Here is a 12,806-nt window from a genome sequence, read left to right on the forward strand (position 1 = left end):
CATCTACCCTTTTTCACACGTTTCCCAGCTCTTTTGATAAATGTCTTTCCACAGACATACGTTAAATCACGATTCAACAAACAATTGTTTCCACACTTAGGACAAATTTGTCCCGTCATTAACACACCATGTTCTCTTAGCCAGTTCAGCAGTTCTTTCTTGTTTTCAACAATGCCTAGAAACGCCACTAGGCCCACTACACATGCATCGCATCCCATGATATACCTTCTATATGTATTATCGAAAATATTTTGCAAATTACGCCTGCAACTTAATCTACAATTTCCAAAACCAAAAAATGGCTAAAGGACCCTAAATTCTAAACGTAAAGTTGGATTAGTGATATGACATCATTTTGCAATGATAGATTTTTGTTTACGGTGGCAGTCGGCATTTTTACATAGATAACAATAACAAAATTATTATTATTATATTATAGTAACTATTAATGAAGTTAAGAGCCATTATTTCATATTAAAGTCGAAAAGTGTCGGTACAAACGTTAAAATATATTATGATAATAATTATAATTAAAAAAACCTCAAAATTTTCGCTTAATTCCTGTGCAGCCTTGAGTTTGATCTCGTCTTTAGCTCCAGGGTCAGCAAGCATCGTAACATAGCTACGATATGTATTCATTTGTGTCAACGGATCTCCCGGAACACCAGAAACTGGCGGCGGCCCCATCATTATTCCGTTGTTGCTTTTTTTACCTACACAGTGGCAAAATTACCGAAAATACAACTTTTAAACACAAACAAATCCATCACAACCTCATTTACAGGCAGTAAACATTGTGGAACACTTGTAAAATCATGGTGAACGTATTTAGAAAGCACATACATATTGTTTCAGAACCACTGTTTTCAAATACATTCATGAGAATGCAGGTTATATTTTTATGCGGCCGGTTGACAAAATTTAAGAACACTATTATTTGTCACAGACATGACTCGGGTTTATTCGCTGAATTATGTGGAGTTCTAAACTATGAATTGAACTGATTTTCATAATCATGTGTTTTAATTATTGAACTGTTGTTTAAATGTGTAGTTTTAAATCAACTAATACTTATTTCACCAAAATTCTTGGCAGAATAGAACAGGAGGCACAAAATTTTGCCATAAACAATAATAAACATATCGTCGTGTTGCTAGCATAAGCATATTGCGAGTTTTCTAAAATCCAGTTTTAAAATCGTAGAAATCCAAAAAGAATTCCAAAAATTAGTACCTACCTGTAAGTGTTTACTTGAAATCACGAAAATTCATCGGCGTAAACAATAAAATAATTCTGATGAACCATTCATCTTTCGAACCAGTCTCAGACGCTTAATCGCGTGGATGAAATTTACTTTTATATTTAATTCTATGGTAAAAAAAAGCATCATTTAATATTACTGACTGTACTTTGACCTTCCTGGAATCTGTGTAAATATTCAGATTTATTTAAAATGGGGGAAATAATTCCCTAACCTTCAAAATATTTCCGCGGGGAAATATCCACACGGTAAATTTCCATACGGTCAATTTTCATGGCGATCGATTGTCTGGAGGTTGGATGACCAATAATTAATTATTGTCCACCGTGAATTGGAAAACAACACAGAACGTTTCCCAGTTTATTTTTGTTTTCTGACAAAATAAAAAGTAGTACGGCAACACATAGGAGGAATAAGCTTTCTTTATGGCTTTTACTTTTTTACATCAAAATAAAGCTCCCTTCGACGAGTCCTTGGCCTTGCTGGCTGAATGTAAAATGTAAATGCTATGTAAAGTGAGACAGCAATAGCTTTGTCATGTCTTAATTAATGTCAATTTTAATGTTTTTTCTTAAATTATTAACCACAAAATCAAAAAGTAATTAGGAAATTTCATTTTATATGATGTCTGATAACTTTTTTCTTTCTAAATAATTATTATACGCGAATATTTGTATCTTTTCCCAAGTTTCGTGTATTTTAACAATATACACAATCAATTGCATACATCTCTCTCTAACATATTTGTCAACCATTTTTAAGGTTTTCAAGATGGTTTTGTTGTAGTCGGGGGGCTGAGTGTCGTACTTATTTACACTTGATTTTCTAATTCTAATGTGTTGTTCGGGTAAATTTTCGATAATCAGTGCGACTATGGGTTGAAAGTCTACTCGGAAATGTTGAAATAACAAAAGTTCTTCTTTCGAGTTGAAATTGAGCTCTCAAAAACAAACGATGGCATAATAATCATGGGAAGGGCTAAAGTCGCTGGGGTGCTCTGGCTCCTTCTGGTTGGAGTTTCCGCACAAAATATCATAGGACGATACCCGCCGACGCCGAATAAGACGATTCGATTCACGCACTTGGCTCTGGACAAGGTGACGGGCCAAGTGTACGCTGGCGCTGCCAATCAGTTGCTTCAGCTGTCTCCGGACCTTCACATAGAACACGTAGTCATCACTGGACCCGTGCACGACAATCCTATGTGTCATGCGAGTGGATGCAATCAACCGGAGATTCAGAAAACTTTAACTAATAATATAAATAAAGTCCTAGTAATCGATCAGGAATCCAAAGTGTTGATCGCGTGCGGTTCTGTCAAACAGGGAGCCTGCGAGAAATATAAACTGACAGACATATCGGCCAAGCCGGATTTCGTACCGATCAGCGTCGCCGCGAACAGCGAAGACGCTTCGACGTTCGCGTACATCGGGCCGGAGCGCTACAACACATGGGACAGGCCCAACGTTCTGTATGTCGGGACGACTTTCACCAACAACGGAGAATACCGCCACGACGTCCCCGCGATTGCGAGCCGAAACTTGTACACCTTAGATATAGCGGAATATTCATTCTCCAAACAATCGCTGATTCAAATCGACGTTAAATACAGAGACAATTTTCTAGTGCAATATGTTTACGGTTTCAATGCGAGCGATTATGCTTACTTTGTCATCATTCAGAAGCAGTCTCATTTGCCCGGAAACGAGGAGCAGGGATACGTGTCACGCCTAGCGAGAACGTGCGTCAACGACGATAATTACAATAGTTATACGGAGGTGACGTTGCAGTGCCTGGTACCAATTCCTGGTAAAAAAGAATTTATAAACTACAATCTCATCCAAGACGCGAAGGTCGCTTTCGCGGGATCGAATTTGGCAGCAGAGATGGGTATCGAAGCAAAAGATCCTATTCTGGTTGCCGCATTCAGCCCGTCGCGGGGCATCACCAACGATCCGCTCTCGAATTCCGCCATCTGTATTTTTTCACTCTCAGATATCGAAGCTAAGTTCGACGAAAACATTCACATGTGCTTCAATGGAAGCACGAAATCCAGAAACATGGGGTATGTGTCGGGAATGATTGACTACGGAGTTTGCCCCAGCGCGGGCACAACAGGAAACATTTTAAACTTCTGCCAGGTAGGCCTGAAGATAAGCGGAACATATCCCATAATATCTACGTCGGTCGCCCAGTACAATGATACTTACGTCACTTCGGTCACGATGGGATTAACAGGAGCTCACACCGTCGGATTTCTCGGCACTAGAAATGGAACGTTAAAGAAAATTGTCCTGAGCAACTCCAAGACAGTAGAGTACGGAGAGATCGCTCTCGGATCGGGGCACTCTGTTCTGCCCGACACTACGTTCTCACCGAACAAAAATAATCTCTACGTGCTGTCGAGGCACACAATATTCTCCCTGCCGGTGGAGCACTGCTCTGGTTTTACTGACTGCTCGGCATGCTTGGAGTCAAACGATCCTCACTGTGGCTGGTGTTCGTTGGAAAAACGATGCACTGTCCAGAGCGCATGCCAAAAGGGCACTCACAGCGCTCCGAGGTGGCTCTCGCAGTATACTGGCCAGCAGTGTATAGACTTCGAGCAGGTGGTGCCCGACAGAATACCCATCAGTGAAATGGCCACCGTCCAGTTGACCATCCGCACCCTGCCGGAGCTGCCATCCGGAGCCAAGTACAAGTGCGTGTTCGGTACTGCCCCTCCCATCGATGCCGCAGTCACCGCCAGTGGCTTGGCCTGCCCGACTCCGACAGTCCACCACCGCCCAGACATCCCTGGCGCGGAGGATCATATATTTGTTCCACTGTCTGTTCACTCGTCAGAGACTAACAAGGACTTTGTGTCGAGGAGCTTCTCGTTTTTCGACTGCTCTGTGCATATGACGTGTGCCAAATGTGTAAACAGTCCATGGGCCTGCAACTGGTGCGTGTACGATAACAGATGTACTCATAATTCGTCTGTTTGCCAGAGGACGGTGATAAGTGGTGAGAATAACCCTGGCAGGTTGCTAAATCACGGCGCAGGGCATTGCCCGCGCATCCGTCACTTTCCCCAGCGGAAGCTCCTCCCCAATAATGTTCCTAAGGAGCTGGTCTTGGAGGTGGAGAACTTACCGCACCTCCAGGCTGGCCACACGGGCTTCCAGTGCGTGGTGAGCATCGAGGCTGCCAAGATGATCGTGCCAGCGAGAGTGGATGGGAATCGCTTCATAGTCTGCGACAAGACCACATATTCGTATGAAGAGAACGTCGGAGAGTACAATATCAGTGTCAAGGTCGTGTGGAACCACAAACATTATATAGACACAATCAAGATAACACTTTACAAATGTGAAATTTTAGGGTCTCACCGCGAACACTCAGACTGTTCATTGTGCATCACCAGAAACAGTGTGTACCAGTGTACCTGGTGCGGCAACTCTTGCTCTTACGGAGAGTCCTGCCTGGAGACTCCAGTCGCTGAGTGTCCCCGTCCACGCATTGACATGATCAAGCCTCTGAGCGGCCCCATCGAAGGCGGAACCCTCGTCACCATTGAAGGAAGCAACCTAGGCCTCAAGGAGGAAGAGGTGACAGGGAAGGTACGCATCGGGGACGTCCCTTGCGAGATTGTCGATTTTGAAGTATCCGTGAGCATCACATGCCGGACAGGGGCGTCTAATGAGTCTGTTGTTGCCCCCGTCATAGTTGGCAATGATGCGGGTTACACCAAATCATCTGTGCAGTACAGTTACAAAGACATTAAGCTGCAGGGGATATACCCGTCCGTTGGCCCTGTCTCTGGAGGCACACAGCTAGCCATCGCCGGAGAGCATCTGAACATTGGGTCGCGGATATCAGCCTACCTCGATGAGCTGGCATGCCATGTGAACGGTACGCAGACGTCCAACAGCCGACTCATCTGCGTGACTTCCAAGTCCAGCGTCCCCCGGATCGTCCGAACACTTACCATATCCATAGACAATGCCAATCGCACACTATTCCGAAACCTCTTTAACTACACCGTGGATCCCACAATAATGGAAATAAAACCTCTGAAGAGTTTCGCGTCCGGAGGAAGGATGATCACAATCCACGGGACTAATTTGCACACTATTCAAAAGCCGGAGATGAACGTTTTCTACGGTGACGAAGCGACGGCGGTGAACCGAACGGTCTGCACAGTTCTTAATCCCAACCAAATGGAGTGCCCTAGCCCCGCAGTCAATCATAAGTTCGGGGAGATAATGCAGTCGTCCACGGTAAAACTCCCCATGACCATGCGGATAGGTTTTGTCATGGACTCAGTGGAGTCCATGCAGGATCTCGAGAAGTACTTCCACTCTCTCCGGACCCAAATGGTCTATGTCGAAGATCCCCAAGTCAACATGTTTCCTAACAAAATCAAGTCTTATAAGGGAGACACTCTTGTGATAGAGGGGGAAAACTTAAACCGCGCCAGCGACGAATCAGACGTGACGGTCACCATCGGCGTCAGGTCTTGCAATTTGACAAGTCTCACCAAGTCGCAACTGGTCTGCACACCACCGGAGATGCAGCCTGCTAATACTGACGAGAACGGCATTCAAATCAAAGAAGTCAATTTGCCGCTGGTGGTAATCAAGATAGGCAAATCGTTAAAGTTCCCCTTGGGTTACTTACGCTATGAGGTCATGAAGAATTACAACTTCCCTCCCGAAGCTATTGCTGGCATTGCAGCCGGAACATTCTTTTTAGTTTTTATATTCATGATAGTTCTGGTCGTGTACCGCCGGAAAAGCACCAAAGCTGAACGAGAATATAAAAGAATACAGATCCAAATGGATACTCTGGAGAGCAACGTACGACTGGAGTGCAAGCAGGCTTTCGCCGAACTCCAGACGGATATGTCAGATTTGGCTGCGGACCTGGAGAACTCTGGAATCCCTACGTTGGACCATGTGAACTACGTCATGAATGTGTTCTTCCCAGGTGTGTCCGATCATCCCATATTAAACATTCAAAAGTCTCTGATCAACGGGCCTCGTACCAATTACGATGCCGCCATGCTGCAGTTTGAGCAGCTTATTAACAACAAGTACTTTCTGTTGTCGTTCATAGATACACTGGAGGCACAGAAATCTTTCAACATAAGGGACAAAGTGAATGTCGCTTCCCTCTTAATGGTGGTGCTGATGGGTAAGATGGAGTATGCTACTGATATTTTGAAATGCTTACTTCTACGCCTGATTGACAAGTCGGTCTGCACGAAGCATCCACAGTTAATGTTGCGTCGCACGGAAAGCGTCGTAGAAAAAATGTTGACTAATTGGATGGCGCTCTGCATGTATTATTACCTGAAAGACTATGCGGGCTCATCTCTATTTTTATTATTCAAAGCCATCAAACATCAAGTGGAAAAAGGTCTGGTGGACGCCATCACCCACGAGGCTCGATACTGTCTGTCGGAAGAGAGACTGCTCAAAGAGCAGATCGACCATCAGACAGTGACTCTGCACATTCTCCAGGACGACCTCGACGAGAAGGTCCAGTGCAAAGTGTTGGACTGCGATTCCATCTGTCAAGTTAAATCAAAAATATTAGATGCGCTGTGTAAAAACACTCCATTTTCCATGCGACCGTCCGTCCACGAGGTAGACTTGGAATGGCGCCACGGTAGAGGCGGTCATTTAATTTTGCAAGACGAAGATCTCACTACGAAAACCGTTAATGGGTGGAAAAAACTTAATTCTTTATCTCACTACGGCGTTAAAGAATCAGCTATCATGTCCCTGATTCCCAGGCAAAATGACAGTTTCAACGCGAGTTATAAACAGCCTTGCCGAAATTGCACTGGAATGTACTGTTCTAATTCTCATCTGCGCATCATCAACGGTGACATGGATGCTGATTCCAATTCACACATCTACCACTTGGTGAAGCCGTTAGATTACCAGCACTATGCCAGCAAAACGTCCGAGCACACGCACAAAGCCATACCTGAAATATTCTTGACCAGACTTCTCTCGACTAAAGGGACAATAAACAAATTCGTAGATGATTTTTTCAGCACAATACTGACGGTGAACGAGATCCTACCCCCGGCCGTCAAGTGGCTGTTCGACTTGTTCGACGAAGCGGCTCGGATGCATGGCATCGCCAATCCCGAAGTGGTCCACGCTTGGAAATCCAACAGCCTTCCGTTGAGATTCTGGGTGAACCTCATAAAAAACCCCGATTTCATTTTCGACATTAACAAAACTATGACCGTGGACTCTTGCCTGTCGGTGATAGCGCAGACATTCATGGACGCGTGCTCCATGACGGAGCATCGTCTCTGTAAAGATTCCCCATCTAACAAGTTGCTGTTCGCCAAAGACATTCCCGTCTATAGAGATATGGTTTTCCAGTTTTACCAAGCCGTGTCCAATCTGCCGCAGATCACCGACCAAGAGATGAGTACGTCTATGCAGCAACTGTCTGTCCAGCAGGTGAACGAATTCGACACGGTGTCAGCTTTAAAAGAATTATATATCTATGTTAATAAGTATAGAGATCAAGTGATCGCCGGACTGGAAAAGGACCCTTATCTTAGTAAGATGCATTTAGCTCATAAACTCGACACCGTGGCCTGCACTCTGGAGGGAGAACCCACCTCGGTCTGCTGACGCCTCCCGCCCCCTTCCGATGAAGTGTTTAAATGATAAAAATATCCGCGGTCGTGTTTCGGTACGAGGACGTCTCTGTGAACTTTTTTGTATGCAAGATCGATGATTTTTTTACCTCCATGACAAATTGTGATGTTTTTTTTATGTTTTTTTTTTATGAGATCGTGTAGTTTTTAAGATTTATAAAATTTATAAATTAATTACGTACTATTTGTGTAAGAATTTATTTGCTATCGAGCGGTATTTTTTTTCATACTCCCGATATGAAAGTATTATGAATTTTTATTTTAATTATAGTATATTTTTAAGTATATTTTGTATACAGATAGTATACACAGAAGGGTACCTCGATACTCACACATACATGATATTGATAACTGTAAATTAGGTAAATGACTCAGTACTATAATATTTAAATTCTGTGATGGTCATTTGTGTGTTCAGTTTGCTTTATTTATCGCTACCTTGCCATGGAACTCGAAGTTTGTGATTAATATTTTGGTTAACCAAATTTTTCTTACTGAATTATAAATAGCATATTATTATCATGCTATGTGTGCTATCAGGTATGCGTGTCATAAAACATACCTATTCAATTTATAAATAATTGTTCACTGACTTAACTAATAGGTTATAGTAATTGTAAATCTCTGAGCTGATATTATAGATATAAGATGATAAATTTAATAATGGTGCATGGTGTGCATTCCGAATAATACATTAATTATTGACCCATGGAAAAATTATAAGGAAACTAATACCTCGCTTTACCGCCGAGATAAGATCTTAGAAAGTTTGCTGCAAAGTACAAAGCCGTTTAACTAATCATTTCGACATTTCCAATACAAAAATAAATGCATTCTTATTCGGGATTAATTTGAAGTAGGATGTTATCATCATCTTGTTCAAAATGAGACTAGTTACTGTTCTGAATCTGGTCCAAATAATTCTCCAATTATTGCTTTTTCCTAAAAAAAATATGTATTGTTATACCACAACAAATAAGGTGAGCTAGTTCCCATTAATTTTGTGTTTCTTGGCGTACTTAAATTTGCACTGACAGAATAGTTTTTCCCAATTTAGAAGATATATCTAGTATTTCTTGGCTATAAATCGAAATTGTGCCATAATTAAAATAGCCCGTATAGCGAAGTATAAGTGTACTGCTTTCTTATCATGTGCAATCACGTTATTTAATTTATTGTGCTGCCAGAGGTTGTAGTTGCGGCAAACTAATTTGTTCTAATTATTTCAATATAATTATTAATACCCACCAATTCCTATTTATTATAATAATTTTTTGTTAGGGGAAAAATGTGAATGGATTTTATGAAGTGCACGTCATGTACACATATATTATAATATATGTATGATAATTTTTTATAATAATGCTTTAGAAATATAATTATTTATCTGAGAAAGTCTTTTATTGACCCCAATTCTATCCCAATAATTGCAATAAAGCTAGCACATTAAAAAAGAGTTTGAACTGAGGCCCCTATGTTGTAACTCGTGACATGAAGTATCCCGACAACATGACTTAATTGTGACGTATACACAATACACGCATCGCGGCGAACCACCCAATGCGCTCGGCTCACTATAGATATTATTATGATGGACACACTTATTTATGTATGGGGCCAATGATTAACGCCAGGTATCAGAGTAGCGTTAATTTCTCGAAGACTATTGACTCACTCCGGTAGTAAGTCACAATGATATGTCATCTCACGAGTTACAACAACGTGTCATGGCTCTGATTTTATAGTGTTTATAGTGTAAAGAATGGAAGTGAGTAAGGGTTAGATGTATATATGAATTAATAGCCATGTGGAATTAGTCCTGCAGATCGCTTGAAGATGTTGCAGTCATGATATTATAATGGGACGTCTATAATAGTAGATACCGACGATAGCAGAGCGGTAATGTGTCAGCTTATAGAATTATGAGTCTTGGGTTCAAATCTCATCCGGAAAATCAAGCAGCAAGTGGTTAACATCCAGTAAGTTCTCATTAAAAAAGTCTGAAGTCCATTTTATACTGTGTTTACAGTTTACATGGTAATTATTGACTTGACTATAATAATAGTAGATACTTGCCTGTTTATTGTCGAAAATTTATAAAAAATTCTTTCTAGGAAAGTAGCCAATATGGATAAATTTATTTTATTTATTAAGGAAACAAACAGTTACATATTGATTACAAAAATTTAAAATATAATAATGAAAAGTTATTGCAACCAGCAAAGTTTCCATGTATAAATTATAATATAGTTAAGCCTAACAAGATAAAGAGTAAGAATAACATAAATATAAAGAAACCCACGAACCCATAAATACCCGCGCGGCTTAAGTGTTGGACTATCACGACGTGGGTCTCAGGTTCGAATCCTGGGTTTGGCGAGTACACATATTGTTTTTCAATTTGTGTGTGAGTCAAGAGTATGCACCTAATAGGTTGAGCAACTGGCTGACATCCATTTCTCGTAAAAAACAAAAATCTGTTAATACAAACCTCTACTCTGTGAGGCCCATAATGATCCTATTAGGATCGGACATGGTCGAAAAAAAAAAATTACATGATAAAAAGAACTTTTTATATCCCACGTTTTAAACTTTTCTGCTGAATCATATAAACTGGACAATTCTATGTATTAATAAAAACTTTTTTTTGTGCTTGATAGAAATACTGAATAAATATTATAGAATAGAGAAATGTCATTTTGACATTTCATATTATTGATTTCCATAGTAACGCACGTATACATAAATAATTTAGTTGCTAGGACCCACTTAGCAACCAATAATAGTGAGTAAAATATTACTTTTAACGCTAAAGATGGCCAAAAGTATTAAAAGAATGCATTGTTGTCGTGTTCTGATATATTATTCTAAAAGTTTCAAATGTCTAGCTAGTCGGGAAGTTAGTTAAAAATCTTGGACAAACAAGAATACGAGCTAATAAAAATGAGGAAGAATAATGAATACTTAATTAAATTATATATTATTAAAAAAATAATATTATATAAGTCTATTTAATGTATCTACTTAATTATAAATATGAAATTAGTAGTATTTATTTATACAAAATTTTGGAGATAGCGCGTTTAAATGAAACAGGTGAACTATTAAAAGGATCAACGGTGGAGAAATACATTTATAATAATTATTTAAACAAGAGCTCCGAAGAAAATAGTTTTGTGCATAATTAGAATCGCTACGACTGACATGGTACAATGTTTGGTTTCACATAAATCTTGATGGACAATGGCAACCCACCATTTCGAGTAGGTTTGGCGTGTCAACAAAACCATTGATAATTTTAAAATGAAAATATTGATCAGATATAGAACATCGACTTTCCAAAGATGGTACCATAAAAGTTGCAGTGGTCGAAATAGATTTAGATAAATCATAACAGTAAGCTTTAAAATTGTTTAAATTCAATTTTAATTCTTTAAAATTTAAATAAAACGGGAACCATGTAAGACGTTATTATAGTTATTTTTATAGATATGTGATAAACATTTATTATCCGATTACTTGTACTTTGTACGGTTATGTTGTTATGTACGTCACCAGATAGTTTATTCGTTTTGTTATGTTTTCAGCAATTTATAATACCTACCTACTGTGGCGAAGGGTGGAGATAGGCTGTGGAGATCAAACATTATAGAGTGCATACTAAAGTTTGTCAGTCATACTCATTTATTTTCATTGATCCAAGAATACAAATTGCAGATGGTCTTAGGTTAGTTTTTTCAATAATTTACCAAACTATAGTAAATTAAAACATATTCTATCTATAAAATTAAAAAAATCTCAAATTACGAAAAAAATTATTGTTACCATTATTATTTCCGACTGTTCTTACATGAAGTTTAAAGGCCCACATGCGCCACGTAGGTCAAAATGGAGCTACTTTACGAGCTGTTTGTTGGCGAATTTAAAAGCGGGCGATTCAGCTACTGCGATTGTGATGATGACCAGGGCTCGAAATGGAACGGAACGCACCAGAGCGCCGTTCCGGCTCGTGAAATTTGTAAAATTATCGCTCCGTCTCGTGGAAAAAATATGTTGACCGTCTGAGCTAGATAAGCCTTAGAATAGAAAATCTGACACACTTATTTTTATAAAATACACATACGATTTAATGACTATGTAAATATCTTCAGAAAATTTGTCGAGCGCTCCGGTTCGTAAACTTTTCCATTTCGAGCGCTGATGATGACACACAAAACTTTCCATTCGCTGAGAAGCCAACAAGCTAGCGAATATTGACAGAACATAGTTCGTTTTTTACCAGGAGGTCGCTACCATCGCTCTACTGCGCAGACGCAGTAGGCCCACACGCCGGCGTGTAGCGTGTAAAGTTGACCGGCTTTCAACTTTTCTCGGTAAATTGTTTACAATCTGCTTGTTCAATGATGACACTGGGCGACTTTACAGGCAGATTGTAAATTAGCCAACTAGCAGCTCGTAAAGTAGCTCAGTGTCATTGACGCTTTATGCCGCTCGGTTGGTAACATTCTGCGTTACACTCGAATTTTGTGCACAGAATTTATTTTAATTTCACGGCGAGCGGTAAAATACATACATGTTAAAATTAGTTTTTATCAGAGATTGGACGGTGCGCAGTTTTTATATAAAGAGCGGTCATTTGTACACCCGTGACACCGGGCGGCAGCTACCCTTGGGGCTTCTCTGCTAATAATTTACTTACAACCACGACTGAGTACTAGATGCTATTTGATGATTACTAATTATTTGAATCATATCGTAATCTCGCCCATCGTTAGTACTGTTGATATATTTTTTTAAAAGCGGGTGTAGCTGTAGATGTGTGGCAGCATAAAAATATAATAAACACATTTTAATAAAACAACTGGCAAGACT

The 12,806-nt window shown here is 40.1% G+C and overlaps 2 protein-coding genes across 3 annotated transcripts in view; one reads left to right on the forward strand and one right to left on the reverse strand.

Moving 5' to 3' along the window:
• Positions 1–1,117, reverse strand: part of Nipped-A (Transcription-associated protein Nipped-A) — a 49,639-nt gene extending 48,522 nt beyond the window's left edge. For both annotated transcript variants that reach the window (XM_085955245.1, XM_085955244.1), the window contains exon 1: positions 541–1,117. In XM_085955245.1, coding sequence (XP_085811371.1) covers positions 541–690 — 150 coding nt within the window. In that variant the 5' untranslated portion in view covers positions 691–1,117. The remainder of the gene's footprint in view (positions 1–540) is intronic.
• Positions 1,118–2,037: 920 nt separating this feature from the next.
• PlexB (plexin B) lies at positions 2,038–9,293 on the forward strand. The gene has a single exon (XM_085955575.1). It carries the CDS (start codon positions 2,230–2,232, stop codon positions 7,906–7,908), a length of 5,679 nt encoding a protein of 1,892 aa, XP_085811701.1. The 5' UTR covers positions 2,038–2,229; the 3' UTR covers positions 7,909–9,293.
• Positions 9,294–12,806: the final 3,513 nt, after the last annotated feature.

Source organism: Rhyacophila brunnea, unplaced genomic scaffold (genome assembly GCF_057557595.1).
Source record: "Rhyacophila brunnea isolate RB1 unplaced genomic scaffold, BYU_Rbru_1.0 scaffold_5, whole genome shotgun sequence".
In the NCBI taxonomy this organism is placed as follows: domain Eukaryota; kingdom Metazoa; phylum Arthropoda; class Insecta; order Trichoptera; family Rhyacophilidae; genus Rhyacophila; species Rhyacophila brunnea.

Bases quoted from the DNA above. Each gene is read 5' to 3' on its own strand.
- PlexB (XM_085955575.1), top strand. From the start codon at position 2,230: ATGGGAAGGGCTAAAGTCGCTGGGGTGCTCTGGCTCCTTCTGGTTGGA.